The sequence below is a fragment of the Leptonychotes weddellii genome, chromosome 1 (assembly GCF_054177405.1).
Source record: "Leptonychotes weddellii isolate Sample4059 chromosome 1, ASM5417740v2, whole genome shotgun sequence".
NCBI classification, from domain to species: Eukaryota; Metazoa; Chordata; class Mammalia; order Carnivora; family Phocidae; genus Leptonychotes; species Leptonychotes weddellii.
The window spans coordinates 2,578,975-2,595,738 of NC_138369.1; the positions used below are offsets into that span (position 1 = coordinate 2,578,975).

Genomic DNA, 16,764 nt, shown 5'->3' on the forward strand with positions numbered 1-16,764 from the left:
CCAGGCACCCCTATTTCCTAATATTTTGTTAAGGATTTTTTGCATCTATTCATGAAGAATATGGTCTATAGTTTTCTTTCCTTTCCTTTTTTTTTTTTTTTTTGTATTACCCTTAACTGGTGTTTCTATCAGGGTAATGCTACCTTCATAAAATGAATGGGGAAGTGTTCCCTCCTCTTCAACGTTCTGGAAGAGATTATTTAAAAGTGGTGTTAATTTCTTCTTTGAAACTTTGGTAGAATTCTCCATCTGGGCTTGGAGATTTCTTTTTGCGGAGTCTTAAAATTATAAATTCAACTTCCTTAATCATTACAGGGCTGCCTGGACTTTATACACATAGCGAAAAATAGCCTTTGGAATCCATTCAAGAGCTGTCTGACTTGGTAATCTCTTCATCTGATGAACTATCTTACAAAGTTGATAACAATACCTGCCATAAAGGGGAGTCATAGATGGTTAGTAAGGTCACCGCAGTTTAATTTTATTTATCAAAGGCAATGGGGAGCCATAGAAGGATTTAGAGCAGGGGAGGGAGGTGGTCATGGTTGCATTTTAGTAAGATCCCTCTGGGGCTAGGGTGGAAGATGGATGAGGAGAGGCTGGAGGTCTGGCCCAGGGCCTTGGGAACACAGTCAAAGAGAACATGGGCAAGGATATGGGGGTATAAACTAAGGTCAGAGTCTGGAGATGCTAGGGAATGCCCAGTTGGTAGCTGTGGGGTGGTGGTGGTGGCGGGGCGTGTGTGGGAAACTCCAAAAGCAGGCGTGAACTTGACAAAAATTTATCCAGCTCTTACTAGATAGATGTCAAGCCCTGTTCTGCAACAGCCCTGAGGTAGATATTATTATTGCCCCCATGGTGAACCCGAGACGAGGAGCCACTTGGCCAAAGTCACAGGGCTGGGAAGTGGTGGGGCAGGATCTGGAGCCAGGTCCGGTCGGACTCCAGACCACCCTCCCTGAACATCCCCGCCCCCACCCCCAATGTCCTGTCCCCCTTTCCAGACGGGGGCCGAGTAAACCTGTCCGCGGCAGAGCCCAGCCCATGGCTCCCCGCAGGCTAGGAGCCCCCACCCCGGACTTCCAGTCCTATCAGTTCTGGGAAGTGTTGCTGCGCCTCGGCGCAAAGGTCCTGGGACAAGCATCGGGGACAAAAGACAGGGACGGACCCGCCCAGCGAACACCCAGCCGGGCTCCACCTACTAACACCCCGCGCAAGGGGGCGTGGGAAGTGGGGGGGAGAGCCAGACGGCGGACGCGTTTTTTGACCCGGGGCCTGATTGGCTGGCGGAGGACCAAACTCTACAACTGAATGGATACGGAAAGCCCAGGAGCTCCTGCTGATTGGCTGAGGGGGACGGGTTTGGCGGAAGCAGCAGCTTAACACTGATTGGCTGAGGGGAATCCAGCGGCTGCTGCCTATTGGTTAAAGTTTAAATGACCCTCCTATAATTGGCTGTTGGGCTCCGGTCCAACTGTGGAATCAGTTCAGGGACTGGGAGTTAACCCTTTAGAGACTGACGTCGGCTGGGACGCTTTAGAGCCGCGGCGCGGGGCTCCTTCCCCATTCTGGCTTGCAGCGCCAGGGCGCTGTGTGGCTCGTTCTCAGGGTCTCAGTTTCTCCCCTGGTCTCAACGACCGAGATCTCTGGCCCCTCGAGTTTCCCGTCTGGTCCCAATGAGCTGAGTCCCCCGTAGCCTCCAGCTCCAGGCCTCAATCCAATAACGGGTCGCCTCTAGTGGAGGCACTAGTTCCCGGGGCCTCAGTTTCCCCACTTGTATGTTGCCGCGCGCCTCCCACGGAAGGTAGCCTTGGGCCTCCGTTTTCTGAACGGTCCCGGAGGGCTGAGTGCCCCGGCTCCCAGTCCGCGCACAGGCGCGAGGCCTCAGTCTCCCCGCCAGCCCCCAGGCTGGGGCACCTCCCCTTCGGGGCGGAGCCGTGTCACGTGCCGGGAAGAAAGGGCTCGCGGCGCGCGGGGCGCTGGGCGGAGCGGCCATGGCAGGTACGGCGGGCCTGGCGGGGGCCGGGGAGCACCCGGCGGGGTGGCTGGGGCGGCCGTGGGCGCGCGGCTCCGTGCAGCCTCTCGCTGCCCGCAGCTCCGGAGCCGCTGTCCCCGGCGGGCGGCGCGGGCGAGGAGGCGCCGGACGAGGATGAGGACGAGGCGGAGGCCGAGGACCCCGAGCGGCCGGCTGGAGCGGGCAGCGCGCGCAGCGGAGGCGTCGGTGGCGGCGGCGGCGGCGGCGGCGGCAGCGGAGGAGGAGGAGGCTGCGGGACCGGGGCCGGGGCCGGGGGCTGCGGCGGGCCGGGGGGCGCGCTCACCAGGCGCGCGGTCACGCTGAGGGTGCTCCTCAAAGACGCGCTGTTGGAGCCGGGCGCCGGGGTGCTGTCCATCTACTACCTGGTGAGCGCCCCTACCCCCATCCCATCCCGGCTGAGGCAGGAAGGGGAAACTGAGGCCCAGAGCTCCCTGGCCGCCGGCCGAGCCCGGGTGTGTGGAGGGAAAGCTGAAACCGAGCATCCAGACCCAGCAGGAGCCCCTCTGGGCAGGAGGACTTCGTTTACCAAACACCCCATTGCACAAAGGAGAAACTGAGCTCAGAAGAGGACACCACCGCTTTCCCGGCTGTGGGACCTTGCTCAGCCTCTCCATATCCTGGTTTCCTCATGTATAAAATGGCATTTTTTTTTTCCCCCTCACGGACTTGTGTGAGGATTAAATGAATACAGCGCCCAGCAGGGTGCCTGCTCTACCGTGAGTGCTTTACGGGCTTGCTGCTGTTGCTGTAGGTCTGGGAGTGGGAGCAGTTTATGAGCGGAGCGCTTGCTGCGCGCCTGACTGTGCGCTGTGTGTTAGGGATCGAGCAGACCCCGTCCCTGCCCTTTGGGGGCTCACAGTCCAGTGAGGGGTGGAGACACAGAGCTGGGCACTTTCAGCCCAGGCTGATGAGGACTGTGATAATGGACACACAGTTGCTGGGAGGCACTTAAGCCTTGGAAGGCTTCCTGGGAGGGATGCTGTAGGCGGAAGTGGGTGCCAAGCCCTGGGGAGCAGCAGGCGGTCAGGGAGGACTTCCTGGAGGGGCCTTGGTGGGTCCCAGGTCCCCGGGGCCCAGCCAGGCCACTGTTAACTACAGGGGAAGAAGTTCATGGGGGACCTGCAGCCCGACGGGAGGATCGTGTGGCAGGAAACGGGGCAGGTGTTCAACTCACCCAGCGCCTGGGCCACCCACTGCAAAAAGCTGGTGAACCCAGCCAAGAAGTCCGGCTGTGGCTGGGCCTCTGTCAAGTACAAGGGCCAGAAACTGGACAAGTACAAGGCAGCCTGGCTCCGGCGACACCAGCTCCACATTCCCACCGCTGCTGCTGATGAGGTGCGTCCTTCAGCCTCGGAGCAAGCTCTCCCGGACGCGCTGTTGGATAAGGAGTGCCCAGAGTGAGGGCGTTGGAGCTAGGGCCCTGTGGGATGAGCAGGAGTTTGTCAGAGCAAGGTGAAGAGAATTTTCAGAGGGCGGGAACGGCACAGCCAAGCCACGTTGGCAGAAAGCAACACAGCACTTGGGGGGGCCATGATTAGCGGATACAGCTGGAGGCTCACGTGTCTTGGGTAGCTGAGGGGACTGGGGACATTGGCAGGGACCAGATCTGGTTGAGTTTCGTATAAGTACCGCGCGCTAACCGATTGCGCTACTGGAGCTCCTGGTTGAGTTTCGAATGCTACGATAATAATAGATCTTTGAGTATTCACCAGCTGGCTGGACTTACCAACCAAAGACCCTCTCTGGGTCCTAAGTCCGTCTTCGTATGTAAAATAAAGATGACCACAGTACCCGTATGTATCAGATATGTATATCTGGCTGGCAGGTCTGAAATCTGTAGGGCGGCTGGCAGGCTGGGAACAGGCAGGGAGGACTTGGGCTTTTACCCCGAGGTGGGTGGGAGCCCTGGAAGGCTAGGGGCAGAGGATGGACAGACCTGACTCAGGTGCCCACAGGCGCCCTCTGGTGGCCGCTGTATGCAGTACAGACTGGGAGGCAGGGCGAGGGTGGGAGCTGGGGACCAATATAGGAGGCTGAACTGGTCCAGGTGGGAGATGATGGGGTGGGCCAGCCCAACAATGGATGGGGGAAGAAGTGGGCAGGTTTTGGCTAATTTTGAAAGTGGATCTCACGGGATCTGCGGCTGCATGAGATGTTGGTTAACTGCTAAGGGATGTTTTGTTCTGAGGATGGCTGGAGCTGCCATCCTCAGAGATATGGGGATTGGGGAGGAGCAGGTGTGGGGGACAGTCTGGTGCAGTGTCACCCAGCTGAGTGTGAGACGCCCGGGAGCCCCCCACAAAGAGACCTCCAAGTCTGGAGCTGGACCCCCGAGTCTGGAGCTCAGGGGAGGGCCCGGCTGGAGACAGGACTGTGGGTGTCATCTTGCCATAGACAAGGGGGGAGAGTGGACGAGGCTGCCCAGGAGGGGAGCAGGTAGGGAGGGAAGAGGCCCTAGGACCGAGCCTGGGCATGGGGGAGGAGGGGTGAGAGACTGAGGGGCCAGAGAGGTGGGAGGGGTGTGAGGTCCCTGAGGAGTTCCCAGGAGAAGGAGGGTCAGTGAGACACCGCGGCGAGGGGGAGGAGGACAGAGACTATGTGACTGTTGGATTTGGACACTGGGAAGTCACCCCAGCACAGGCAGTTAAGGGGAGGTCAGGAGGAGGGATTATTGAGAGACTCTGATAAAATAATCCCTGTAAGCACCGGCTTGCCCAATGAGTGAATTCAGCAGGAGGCATGCTAATTGCTTTGCAGGCATTATCTTATTTCACCCCGATGTTGTCCTTATGCAGGTGAAGGTCATTGTGTGGTTTTACAGATGAGGAGAATAGAGCTCAGGGAGGTTAGGGCGCTTGCGGGAAGCCACACAGCTTGTAAAAGGCAGAGGCCAGGTTTGGATTTTCTGCAAGGCGCTCAGACGGGAGTTGCGGCAGAACCGTAGGCCGCCTCTGCTCCCTCCCTCCCTCTAGTGGGCATCTGGGGCAATGGCAGGAACCTAAGGCTCAGGCCTGCCAAAGGTCTGGGTGGACCGTGGTGAGGAGGGTGGGCGGCACCCAGCTGAGGGTGCTGCGGCCGTCCCCCACCCCCGCCCCCTCCCCACCAGAGCCCGGCCAGTGAAGGGGAGGAGGAGGAGCTGTTGATGGAGGAAGAAGAGGAGGACGTTCTGGCAGGGGTCTCCACCGAGGACAAGAGTCGGAGACCACCTGCGAAGGGACCCTTGGAGCCTGCCCACGCAGGTGAGAGGCTTAGGGGAGGGGAGGAGGCCGCGCAGGAGGCGGGCACAAGTAAGGTGAGGGAGGTGGCAGGGGACAGATCTGGCCTTTCCTTTTCTCAGCGCTCCCAAGATGCCTGGCTGACTGCCTAGCCCCGCTGCCTAATTTCTTTCCCGTGCTGCCTGATTTCCATGCTCCCCTAAAGGACTTCTTTGCCTCATTGCCAGATTCCTTTGGCCCCCTGCCTGGTTTCCTGAGGTCCTCACCTGATTTCCTAAGCCCCCCTTCATCTGGCATTTTAATCTCCTTTTTCCGATTTGTTAACTCGCCACCTTGATCTCTTGGTTCTGCGGCCTGATTTTTCAAGCTGCCTCTGGAGGCTTTTCTTTCTTGGGCCGCCTGGGCTTTTGTTTTCCGGTTCTGGGCTGGGAGGGATTGATGCTGTCTTTTTTCCGTTACGCCACACGCACAGAGGCCGTGCCCCCCGGGAAGCGGGTGGAAAACAAGATCCGGGTGCCTGTGCGTTACTGCATGTTGGGCAGTCGCGACTCTGCCAGGTCAGACACACCGTGTGCCCGCCGCCACCAACCCCTGTCCCCCCGCCCCCCCCCCCCGCCGTGTGCACTCGCTCCGCGGGAGTGGGGGCAGCCCGAGCAGGAGTAGGGTGGGCACAAGGCCTCCCGTGCTCAGAGCTGGCTCCGGAGGCCTGGGGAGCTAGCTCCTGAAGCCGTGGGACCCTCTGGCTCCAGCAGGAACCCCCACACACTGGTGGAAGTAACATCCTTCGCTGCCATCAACAAGTTCCAGCCGTTCAACGTGGCCATCTCCAGCAACGTGCTATTCCTGCTGGTGCGTGCCCCATTGCCACCTTGTCCCTTGTGGGCCAAGGCCAGGCCTGGGCAGGTGGCTGGGGCACCTGGGAGGGGTCCCTGGAATGTTAGCTCTATGAGGGCAGGGACCTTGTCTGCCTGTCACTGCTGGTAAACAGTAGGCACTCAAGGTTTGAACCTAGGAGGTGGGTGGGGTGGTCCCTGCACATAGCAAGGGCTCTGGCCCTGCAGATAGACATTTGGGGCTGGGCCGCAGCCTGAGCCGCTCTTCTGATGTCCATCCCCTCCCCAGGACTTCCACAGCCACCTGACTCGCAGCGAGGTCGTGGGGTACCTGGGGGGCCGCTGGGACATCAACAGCCAGAGTGGGTATTTGGGGCCAGGTGGGCAGGGGGGTGCTTGGGGCCGGGGATGATGTCTACACCTTCTCCCCACCTCTGCGCAGTGCTCACGGTGCTGAGAGCCTTCCCCTGTCGGAGCCGGCTGGGGGATGCGGATATGGCCGCCACCATGGAAGAGGAGGTGAGGGGACACGTGGGGTCAAGGTGTTCTGGGGAGGGCGGGGGTGGACACAGCTGTCCTGGCTACCGTGTCCTGGTGGCTAGCACGGTGTCCTAGTTCAACAAGTGTGCAAATGTGTGTGTGTGTGAGTGCCCGCCCCGTGGCTGTGACCCCGTGGACATCCTTCCTCTGGGCACAGGTGGCCCGCCCCCTTTGCCTCTGAAGCCCCGTCTGCATGCCGGGCCCGGCGTGCAGTGACAGCCCCACGAATATCAGCTGCCACTCTAGCAGTGCTTGCCCGGTGCGGCCTTGCGTGTGCCCGGCGCTGTGCCAAGCGTTCCACACCCGCCTTCTCCCGGCCCAGCCGGCTCTTGCGCCGTAGGCCCCGCTCGCCCCTACTTGCTTCAGGCATCCGGAAATGCCTGTCCTGCGCAAGTGCGCACACACCCACCTAGCTCCTCACTTAACTATTTGAGTGCCTACTGTGTGCCAGGAATTATTCCATGAGCTAGGGACACCGCAGGGCCCCCAGTAAACTTCTGCCTTTGCTGTGGTGACAGGTGCGTCTTTTTTTTAATGTATTTGTTGACTGTGCCCCCTCCACTGGCCTCATGGAGGGTGGGGGCAGGGTCCTGGCCACCGCTGCGTCCCCGGGCCTGGTACACAGCAGGCACATACTCAGTGCTGGCCTCACATGGGGACGGAACGCGGCAGGTGTGCGCACACACGGGCTGGTAGGGCCCCCGGCCTGCGCCGCCCGGCCCCAGCCTCGCCTGTGCCCCCCAGATCTACCAGAGCCTGCTCCTGCGGGGCCTGTCCCTGGTGGGCTGGTACCACAGCCACCCGCACAGCCCCGCGCTGCCATCGCTGCAGGACATCGACTCGCAGATGGACTACCAGCTGCGCCTGCAGGGCTCCAGCAACGGCTTCCAGCCCTGCCTCGCGCTGCTCTGCTGTAAGTCCGGCTGCCCGGCGCGCGTGCGCGTGCGCGTGGCCCTCCTGGGCCGCTGACCCCCCCGGGCCCAGCCGCCACTCTCACTCTCCTCCTGCAGCCCCTTACTACTCTGGCAATCCGGGCCCCGAGTCCAAGATCTCACCCTTCTGGGTGATGCCGCCGCCCGAGGTAGGCGGGGCTGCTGGGGGAGGCGCGGCCGGGAGGGGGCTGGGGCCTCGGTATCTCCTGTGAAATGGGAACAGAACCACTGCACTCTCTGAGGTTCTGGTGAAGGCCTGGGCCGTGAGGGACGTTGAAAAGGTGTGCGCTCCACACGGAGCATGCTGCCCCTGTTACTAAGACGGCCTCCTTCCCGAACCTGTCTTGGGGTCGGAAATGGGGTTTGGAGAGCTATTCCCGACCTCTCGTGCGGGGGGCAGGGCCACGTGGCCCTGAAGCTGGTCGCAGTCTCGATTCTCCCATTGCTGGCCCAGGGCACATCCCTCATGGGATGGGGCGCTGGAGGTGGCTGGTGGTGACTGGCTTGTGTCCCTGCCAGCAAAGGCCCAGTGACTACGGCATCCCCATGGACGTGGAGATGGCCTACGTCCAGGACAACTTTCTGACTAATGACATCCTGCATGAGATGGTGAGCTCACTTCCGGGTGGGGAGGGCGGGGCCCCCGCTGGACGGAGCGATACTGCAGGACTCATCGGAGCAGGGGCCAGACTCCTCTTCCGCGGCCGAAACTCAAGTCCCAGATTCTTGCCCACCTGCCCCCCGCCACCCTCCCCGGCAACCTGGCCTCCTTGCTGTTCTGGAACTTGCTGGAGGTGCCGCGGCCTCGCGCCTCTGCACCTGCCACTGATTGAAGACATGTGAGGGATTTCAGGTGGTGCCCAGATGAATGTTTTCAGTGCCCACATTCCAACAACCGTTTTAAAAACAGCTAGTAGATCACACCTGTGGAATTGCGGATCCGCTGTTGCGTGGGAGGAGGCTACACAAGGGGGCGGGGGCAGGTCTGTGGGGACAGTCAGAATCACTGGTGCTTCCCTCTGCCGGGGGAGGGGGTGCCCCTTATGTCTCCCCCTTCCAGGGCCCTCCTGCGAAGCTCCCTTATTTCCCTCTGGTGGCGCTCCCGGATGGTCTGTCCTGGGGTCCTGGGTAGCGCCTGTGTGCTGTATAGGACTGGGAGCCCCCCGAGAGGCGGCGGTAGGCGCCCGTGGTGCTCGCTGCTGTGTCCCGAGCGCCTGCGCAGGAGGGCGGGCGCCAGGGGTCCCATCGGTCCCCCGTCCTCCAGATGTTGCTGGTGGAGTTCTACAAGGGCGCCCCGGACCTCGTGAGGTTCCAGGAGCCCTGGAGCCAGGAGCACACGTACCTCGACAAGCTGAAGGTAAGACTCATGCCCCGTCTCCTGCAGAGCAAGACAGTTCTTGGGGAGCCCCGAAGGATCTATCCAGGGGCAGCCTGAGAAACGGTGCTGTCCTAAATTGTTCTGTATAAAGTACTTCAGCTGGATATGAAAGCTTGTTCGGCCACGTGTGGGTGGTGACAGTGACCAGGAGCACTACTGAAATGCAGCTGCAAGCGTAAAGGCCCGCGGACCCTGGGCTGGGGAGAAGCTACGCTGGGGCCGTCTCTCCGCTTGGGCGCCCGCGAGAGCGCACAGGGGGCTGCAGTCCGAGCGCAGCTGGTACCCTGAGGGGTTTCTCCAGCTCGCCGGCCCTACAGTCATTTAGGGGGACACATAAGGGCTTGGTGGCCTGGGGGGGGGCGGTTTCTGACTTACTTCTGACATGGAAGTCCTTCTCAGAAGGCATTTTCAACTCTACTAGCTAGAGAAATGCAGTTTTGCATGCTTGTTTTGTTCAAACTTACAGTGACCAGAACTTCAAGCTGCCACGGGTCCCCTCCACCCCGTCACTGGGCGGGTGGGGTCGGGGGTGGCTCCCCACGCAGGGGGTGTGAGAGCCTGGCAGGGAGGCAGCTGGGGAGAGAGCAGGATGTGGAATGTGCAGAGAGCACCCCCTTCCCCCCGCCAAAACCCAGAACACTGCAAGGGGGGGCCGCCTCCTTTAAAAATAAAACGTTTTCGGGACACTACTGTGTACCTCGGTTAGTAGAGCCCCTCTACCAGGACGGGAGGGGCGGGCAGGACCACTGGGCCCAGCCCTGAGGCGCCAGCCCTGCCCGTTTCAGATCTCCCTGGCCAGCAGGACACCCAAGGACCAGGGCCTGTGCCACGTCCTGGAGCAGGTCTACGGCCTCCTTAAACAAGGGAGCTGAGGCACCACCACCTCCGAGGGCCTCTGGTCAGACTCTGAACCCCCAGTGGTTCCGGCTCAGGGGGAATGGGTCTGGGGGCTTTGTTTGTGGCACAGATAATAAAGGGGAGAAGCGAATAGCCTGGGCGTGTGTCTCACCTGGGGCTGCCTCGCCGTCCCCGCACTCATCGCTGGGCACATGGGCGGCTGTCTGGGCAGCGTGGCACCTTGGCCCGTGCACGAGGGGACGCTTTTCGTGCAGCCGTGGTGTGGGCTTCCCGGGGCCGGGGCTGGGCAGGGGACAGCTCGCCCTCCCTGGCTCCTGGGGGGGCAGGTACCCTCCCCGGGAGTGGCCCTGCCCTGACAGGGGACGCCTCGGGGGAGCCGTGAGGGTCCAGGGGAGCTGGGGGAAGACCCACCCCCACCACAACCAAGCGAGAGGCTCTAGAAAGAGACCTTTAATACTTTTTTTTAAAAAAATCAGGATTACATTTTGATCTGCCCTTGATTGTGACCAAGGCTACGCTGCTCATTCTTTGCTGGGAGGTCGGTGCCTCCCCCCCGGAATGGCAATGGCGGGGGGGAGGCTCAGGCAGGAGCAGAGCCTGGCGTCCCTAGGGCTTTGCTGAGTCATCAGAGGAGGGGGGAATGTGATCCAGTCCCGAAGTCCCCCAGTTGAGCCAATTTTTGGACGAGGCAAGAGAGCAAGTGGATGCAGGGCTGGGCCCTGCTGGTCAGGGCAGCTGCCTGCTTGGGGCCACTGTCAGCTGCGGGCACAGTGGCCGGCTCAGGAGGGGGAGGCGCCTGTGACCCTCTCTCGAGGGTAGTCCCAGCAGCCAGGGCTCTGGGAAGATGCCTCAAAGCCTGTGTACTTGACCTTCAGCAGAGCAGAGGCTGCAAGACTCCTGTGGTCCCGTCTGCAGGGGCACACGGGTGTGCTGCGTGCACAGCTGGTGGTGGCAGCTCGTGCCCGAGAAAAACGTCTGTGTGCTTGTCTGGGGTGGGGCACCCTACACGGGGAACTGAGGAGAGGGTGCAGGACGGGGGGAGGGCACCGGCGTGCAGGGCTGAGTGCCCTGCGGGAGGGAGAGGACAGCCGCTCCAAGGCTGCTCAGGGAAGGGCCGGTCTTTAGGGGAACCCTGAGGACCCCAGGATTGTGTCTCCCCAGGGAGGTGGCATCCCGGGTGTGCCGGGGCCTGGGGAGGCCTGGAGTTGGGGCTGGGAAGGAGTGCTGTGGGGTAATTTAAAAGCAGGGGTGGTGAGTCTTGGCCGCAGGTCCTGCTCAGAACACCCAGCGGCACAGATGTTCCAGCTCATCCTGTTAAGGGCAGGTCTCCTGGGGGGTGGGGGCCACCCCAGAATAGAGGGGACGAAGGAGGGACAGGACAGGGTGTGTGTGCACGCACATGTGTGCGTGTGTGAGTGAGGGGGCCCACCTGGAGTTACCCGTTCCTGGACGGGCGGGAGGAAGTTAGTGTTTCTAAGAGCACCTTAGTGTTCGCCCCCTTGGGGCGCGGGGCTGGGGAGATGCAGTCAGGGAGCAGCCCCGGCCCAGACTGCTGCGTGGAGAGGGCGCTGGGGGTGAGCGCTACCGTCAGCGGTCCCCGCCTCCCCCGCCCCTGCTGCCCCCCGAGGGGGGGGCCTGCCTCCCCACCCCACCCCCAGCCCCAGGAGTGCCGCCACAGACGCAGGTGGGATGCAGGCCGTGTGGACCGGGCCGACGCCCTCACTGCGGCAGGGGCACCAGCACCTCCACGTAGCTGAGGGGGAAGAAGCCCGACTGGCCGTGGAGCATGCCCTCGTACCAGTTCTCATCGATCTGGTTGGTCAGCGTGATGACGTCGCCCTCGTGGAAGCCCAGCTCCCCGGCGTTCTCAGGCTCGAAGTCGTACAGCGCTTTGCAGCTCGGCTGGTCCAGGGGTGCTGGGGGCAGGGGCTCGGCTCAGACCCCTGGCTCCCTCCCACCCCGCCCGCCCCAGCCTGGTCGTGGCCCCTGAGGGACAGCTGCCGCTTCCTCTGCTGCCCCCCAGCCTTGTCAGAAAAGAGGGTCAAGGGAAAGAGGGACATAAACGGACTCCAAACGTGCTCCTGGGAAGAGCTGGGGACGCCCAGTGGCATCAGGGTGAGAGAATGACCAGAAGCCCTCAGGCGGCCACTTGGAGAGCCTAGAGGCTGTTGGGACACCCTTGGTGTTCACGGGAGACCCTCACGCGGATGGGGAGGCCCAGAGAGGCCGTGCTGTGCTGTGCAGGCCCAGTGCCTAGCTCCTCCCCTGCCCGAGATGGGCCAAGAGGACCAATCCCAGGGGCGTCCGCGTCTACCAGAGAAGGGTCCTTCTGAACAGACCAGAAGGCAGTGTTACACACTGAGGTGGGGAGCTTGTGAGGGCAGGGCCTGTGCCCGCAGGGACACTCACGCATGCTCCTGCTAGGGGTCCGGATGGGCTTGTCGGAAGACCGGAAAGATGACGAAGCTGCTCGCAGACAAAGCAGAAAGTGGGGCTGAGAACCTTGGGCTGGGCCCCTTCCCCAGAGGGAGTGGGGTGGGCCTGGCTCCGCAGTTTGGACAGAGCTGGGGGCGACTCCTTCCCCCTCCTTACGTGTGATCTTGGGGGCCGTGGCACAGGGGAAGCCCCCATTGGACTGCTCAGGCTCCCCAAGTTCGAAGGACTCCCGAGGCTTGGGCTTGTATTCCCGCTTGGGACGAGAGGAGGCTTCCCGCATCCTGCAGGCAGGGAGGGAGAGCTGTGAGCAGCCAGCAGGGCCTGAGTCCTGTGTGTGCCAAGGTGAAGGGACACCTCCCTCCCCACCGTTGATGCTGCTGTCCAGGACTTGGGGTGGGGGGAGGGACCCCTGAGACCAGGCCTGGACTCAGAGGCCCAATGGGTCTAACCAAAGGGCCTCCCAGTTGGTCAGCTCCCCCAGCTCAGGCCCTTCTTAGAAGCTGCCAACTGGCCAGTTCCTGCCAAACCCTGCAGCCCCCTTAGCATGCCCACCTGACCTGGGGACACGGCTGCCCAAGGCTGTCCTTCTCAGGCCCTAGACTAGTGACAGCTCTCAGAGGGGAGCCCCGTCCGCCCCGGCCCTGGGTAACCCACCCCCTCAGGCCCAGAGCTCTGAAAGGCCTCTTTCTTCTGGCCTCCCAGCCTCAGGTCACTCCAACCCTCCCCTCTGACAACTGCGGCAAGCCTGATGAGGTCTTGCTCCCTCCCGGAGCCCCCACCCTACGAGTGCAGTATGGGGATTCCTTATGAAAAGAAGCCAGCCCCCTGCTCTGACACAGGCTCCAAGCAGGGCTGGGCTGTCGAGGAGGCTGGCGGTGGGGTCTTGGAAGCCCTGAACGGCCGCCCAGGAATCCACGGGAGTAACTCTGGGCTTCCAGGGCACCCCAGCCCAGCCCAAAACAGGACAGGCTCCCACAGGGAAGGCCAGGGGCTGGGGCTCACCTTCGCTTGAGCTTGTCGGCCAGCTCGTCCAGGATCTGCACGGCCTGCCGGTGGTAGTCCAGCTGGGCATCCACCAGTGCGGAGAGCTGGCTCACCTGCTCGATCTGCAAGTGAGCAGCCTGCTGAAGGGGCGGCCCTCCCTGTGACCCCTACCCCCAAGGCCCCCTCTTTTAGGAAGTCTTGCTAGAATGCTCCCGGGACAGGGGCTGGCCCCCTCCCCATCTGCCTGACCCCTGCGCTGCTGGAGGAGACCCGAAAGCTTTGGGGGCGGGTAGAGGCCCCTCGGGTCCTGCAGCTGCCCCTTCAGGCTCAGAGCAGGGGCTGAGCCCGCTATGGGCAGGGCATTAGTGACTCTGCCCACCACCCCGCTTTTTTGGGGGGGGGGGGCGGACGCACATCGGTCTCCAGGAGGTTGTGCATGCTGGTCTCGGCCACCTCCTTGGACTCCTCAAACTTCTCCAGGGCCTGGCGCAGCTCTTCGTCGGGGATCCTGCCCTGTCGCTTCTTCTTGTAGTCGAAGTCCAGGCGGCGGCCCTCCAGCTTCTTCAGGTGGTGCTGGGGAGGGGGGGAAGGGCATCAGAGCTGTGAGGTACATGCTGGGGTCTGCAGGAGGACGGGCACACTGGGCGGGGCGGAGAGGTGGGGGAGCAGGCTTGTGAGGCACCTGCCCTGGGGGCTGTGTGAGGGTGGGCACGCTGGATGGGGCATGGGGTGCGCAGCACCTGGATCTCCTTCAGGTCTTTGTCACACAAGTTCTGTAGGGGGTCGATGAAGTTCTGCTTGACCTCTATGTCCAGAGAATCCTTCACCTCTGCCAGGCGCTTCATGGACTCCCCTGCGTCCAGCAGGGCATCCCCTGCAGCAGGGCAGGGATTGGGAGAGAAGCTGTCATAGGAGGCCAGGGCCTCGGGGCCCAAGATACCCCCAACTGCTAACCTGCCCTCACCCCAGGGCCCAGACGCCAGAATTCAGGACAAAACAAGGGTCCCTGAAGTCTGAGCCCCAGCAGCTGGGAGGAGTTGGCGATGACGGGTGTCAAACCTCCCACGCCCCCCACCCCACGGCTTCCCCCGCATTAGCTGTGGCTCGAGGGTAGGCTTTCCAGTGGCCTTGGCCCTACAGGCAACACTCCGATGCTTGCTCACCACCACTGAGGAAGGAAAGGTGTTCTTGGGAGCCTCAGTCACCCTCGCCCAGGGGATTAACGGGCACGGTAGAAGACTCTGGAGCAGTGGCAGGGAAGTGGCATCCCACCGTCCAGTGCCAGACGCTCTGGCCCTCCAGAGCCCTCACCGAAGTTGGACTCGCCGCCCAGCTCCTTCCCGTGGCGGATCATGCATTCGCCCAGCAGGCCCTCTGACTGTGGGTAGCCAGGGTTCTTCACCTGCCCTCGGATCTTGGACACCGTGTTGAGCATCGTCAGCTTGGCCCGTGAAGCTGGAAGAGAACAGGCTGGGTAGGCATGCGGCCAGTCTCTCTCGAGAACCAGGCCTGCACTTGGCCAGTGCTGCTGGCTGCCTCCCTCTCCCCAACACCCTTATTTTTAAAGCGCTGCCCTGACCCAAGGAAGCTTGGTTCCTATGCCTGCTGATGGCCAGGCTCCGAGGAGAACCTCAAGCATAGACTTCCCTCCTCTGCTCACCTCGGCCACAGAGGAACACTGGCAATGGGCAGGTGACTGGTTCCTCCGGACCCCACGGGGTCTCCTCGTTCTAGAGCACAGCTCCGATCACAGAAGCTCCCTTCCCTGGCCTGGGGAGTAGCACCCCAGAGAAGTAGGGGAGCAGGTATAGGTGTGTACAGGTCCAGGTGCCCCAGACATAGCCCCCCACCGGGTGTGGGGGAGGAGCTGTGCGCTTGCCTCTGCCCCTCGGGTCTGTCCCTGGCCCGGGCCGCGAATGGACCTGGCTGGTGTTGCTGCCGGTCCCACATCAATCACCTCCTTCTATGGGAACCCAGATTTGGATTTTCCTCAGGGAAAGGTCCTCATCTCTCTCTCAGACTAGGAGACTCCCGCCTCATGCTCCAAAGGTGGGCCTGGCAAACGGGTGGGCAACCAATTCAAACTGGTCCAGTGAGTTGGTGAGGTGGAAAAGATGCTCTTTTCAGCTGGGGCTATTAGCTGTAAGGGTGATTTCGGACTAGGGTTGCCACACAGAACGAGAGCTGCCTGATAAAGTGGAAAGGAAATGCAGGACTCTGAGGACATCCTTTGGACCCTTGGATCCAGCCACCCATGAAACCCGCCTGCCTACTCCTGGGCACTTCAGTTCTCTGAGCTCACACATTCCTTCTTAGGCTCCGGTAACCAGCCGATTCCTGGCTGACACGGACCCCTCCTAGCTGGCTGGCACCCCTACCTGGGTTGGGCTGCAGGTACTCAATGGTTCTGGCCAGCACTTCTGTCACAGCCTTGCTGGTAACATCCACCTTCTGTCAAGAGAGGCAGGGTGTGGGCTTTTGCAACCATCGGGGTGCCGGAGGCCAAACCTGGCATCCCTGGACAGCCCGTGCCCTGCTCCCCGGCCCCACCTGCCTCAGAGCCCACACAAGAACGGCATGCTGCGCTCAGGGCTGCTGGCCTCCCTGCCTCCCAGGGCCGGGGGACCCGTCCATCCGTGAGCCCCCCCCCCCGTGGCCCAGCTGTAGGGCTGCTATGGCCCGTGAGGGTAAACGGCGCCGGGCATCAGGCGGGCCGCACCACCTCTCCTGGTACCTTCTCCATCTCTTTGAAGTCTTCATCAAGCTTGGTCCCTTCGGCCCCTCCGACCTTCTCACTGACCAGCTGGGGGACAGGAGGGAAAACAGTGTGAGCCTCAGACAAGGAGGAGGCCCAACTATGCCTTCCAGCCACGTCCACTGCCGGGGGGAGCCAGTGAAGGGGTCAGCACATCCATGACGGCTTCCCAGGGACACAGCTGACGGCAAGATGGGTGGCCAAGTGAGACCCTGCTTCCACACCCACACCCTCCTTGGATCCCAGGGCGGGGTGGGAGGGTGGCGCCTCCTGCTGGAAGCCTTCCCTGGCCATGCCTACCCCTCGAGTGCCCACCATCCCCAGAGACCTGCCTGGGGCCAACCGCAGCTGAGTGATGTCCTCTCTCAGGGCCAAGGTGCCCACACCCATACAGTGATGCCATGGTTCAGCTCCAGGAGTGGGAAGAGGTTCATCAGAGCCTCTTTGCTTGGGGATCGTACACCTCCCTTTCCCCCACTGAATTCCTGCCTCTTTGGAAAGGAATCCTGGGAACCCTGGGGCCGGCACTTCCCCAAAATACATTCTCCCCAGGCACCTCTGGGAAATGAGCAGGTCTGTGGTGGGGAGGAGGTCCTGCGGCTGAATGGACATGGGAATGACCCAGTCCATCGCTTTGTGCCCGCCCCCGCAACAGGGTCCAGAGGAGACAGGGCCACTTCCCCAGTGGGTCGGGGGTTCCTACTTGGCTGAGCTTGGGAGTCAGGAGGGGCCTGGGGTGCAGGTGAGCTGTGAGGCCGCTGCAGTGGGGGGACAGGAAGGAGGCAGGGCTGGTGCAGG

General features: G+C 62.0%; 2 protein-coding genes across 3 annotated transcripts in view; one reads left to right on the forward strand and one right to left on the reverse strand.

The window, feature by feature from the left end:
* The first annotated feature begins 1,943 nt into the window (after positions 1-1,943).
* Positions 1,944-9,921, forward strand: MPND (MPN domain containing). 2 transcript variants are annotated; one of them, XM_081800711.1, is made up of 13 exons: positions 1,944-2,001; positions 2,096-2,400; positions 3,134-3,370; positions 5,142-5,274; positions 5,723-5,807; positions 6,000-6,099; positions 6,373-6,445; positions 6,526-6,602; positions 7,368-7,536; positions 7,634-7,704; positions 8,075-8,164; positions 8,820-8,912; positions 9,719-9,921. In XM_081800711.1, exons 1-13 carry the CDS (start codon positions 1,995-1,997, stop codon positions 9,803-9,805), a joined length of 1,527 nt encoding a protein of 508 aa, XP_081656837.1. In that variant the 5' UTR covers positions 1,944-1,994; the 3' UTR covers positions 9,806-9,921. The 2 variants fall into 2 exon arrangements, with proteins under 2 accessions (XP_081656837.1, XP_081656903.1); XM_081800777.1 differs by having other exon boundaries at positions 1,947-2,001; positions 6,003-6,099.
* Positions 9,922-10,226: 305 nt separating this feature from the next.
* The window catches only part of SH3GL1 (SH3 domain containing GRB2 like 1, endophilin A2), a 29,840-nt gene continuing 23,302 nt past the window's right edge, over positions 10,227-16,764 (reverse strand). The window contains exons 2-10 of the mRNA XM_081801817.1: positions 15,946-16,014; positions 15,590-15,662; positions 14,523-14,666; positions 13,952-14,085; positions 13,626-13,784; positions 13,230-13,333; positions 12,384-12,508; positions 12,201-12,257; positions 10,227-11,707 (exon numbers count right to left, since the gene is read on the reverse strand). Coding sequence (XP_081657943.1) covers positions 11,511-11,707; positions 12,201-12,257; positions 12,384-12,508; positions 13,230-13,333; positions 13,626-13,784; positions 13,952-14,085; positions 14,523-14,666; positions 15,590-15,662; positions 15,946-16,014 — 1,062 coding nt within the window. The 3' untranslated portion in view covers positions 10,227-11,510. The remainder of the gene's footprint in view (positions 11,708-12,200; positions 12,258-12,383; positions 12,509-13,229; positions 13,334-13,625; positions 13,785-13,951; positions 14,086-14,522; positions 14,667-15,589; positions 15,663-15,945; positions 16,015-16,764) is intronic.

Bases quoted from the DNA above. Each gene is read 5' to 3' on its own strand.
- MPND (XM_081800711.1), top strand. The intron at 3,371-5,141 runs GTGCGTCCTTCA...CCTCCCCACCAG, and splicing joins CCACCGCTGCTGCTGATGAG to AGCCCGGCCAGTGAAGGGGA. The intron at 7,537-7,633 runs GTAAGTCCGGCT...CTCCTCCTGCAG, and splicing joins CTGCCTCGCGCTGCTCTGCT to CCCCTTACTACTCTGGCAAT.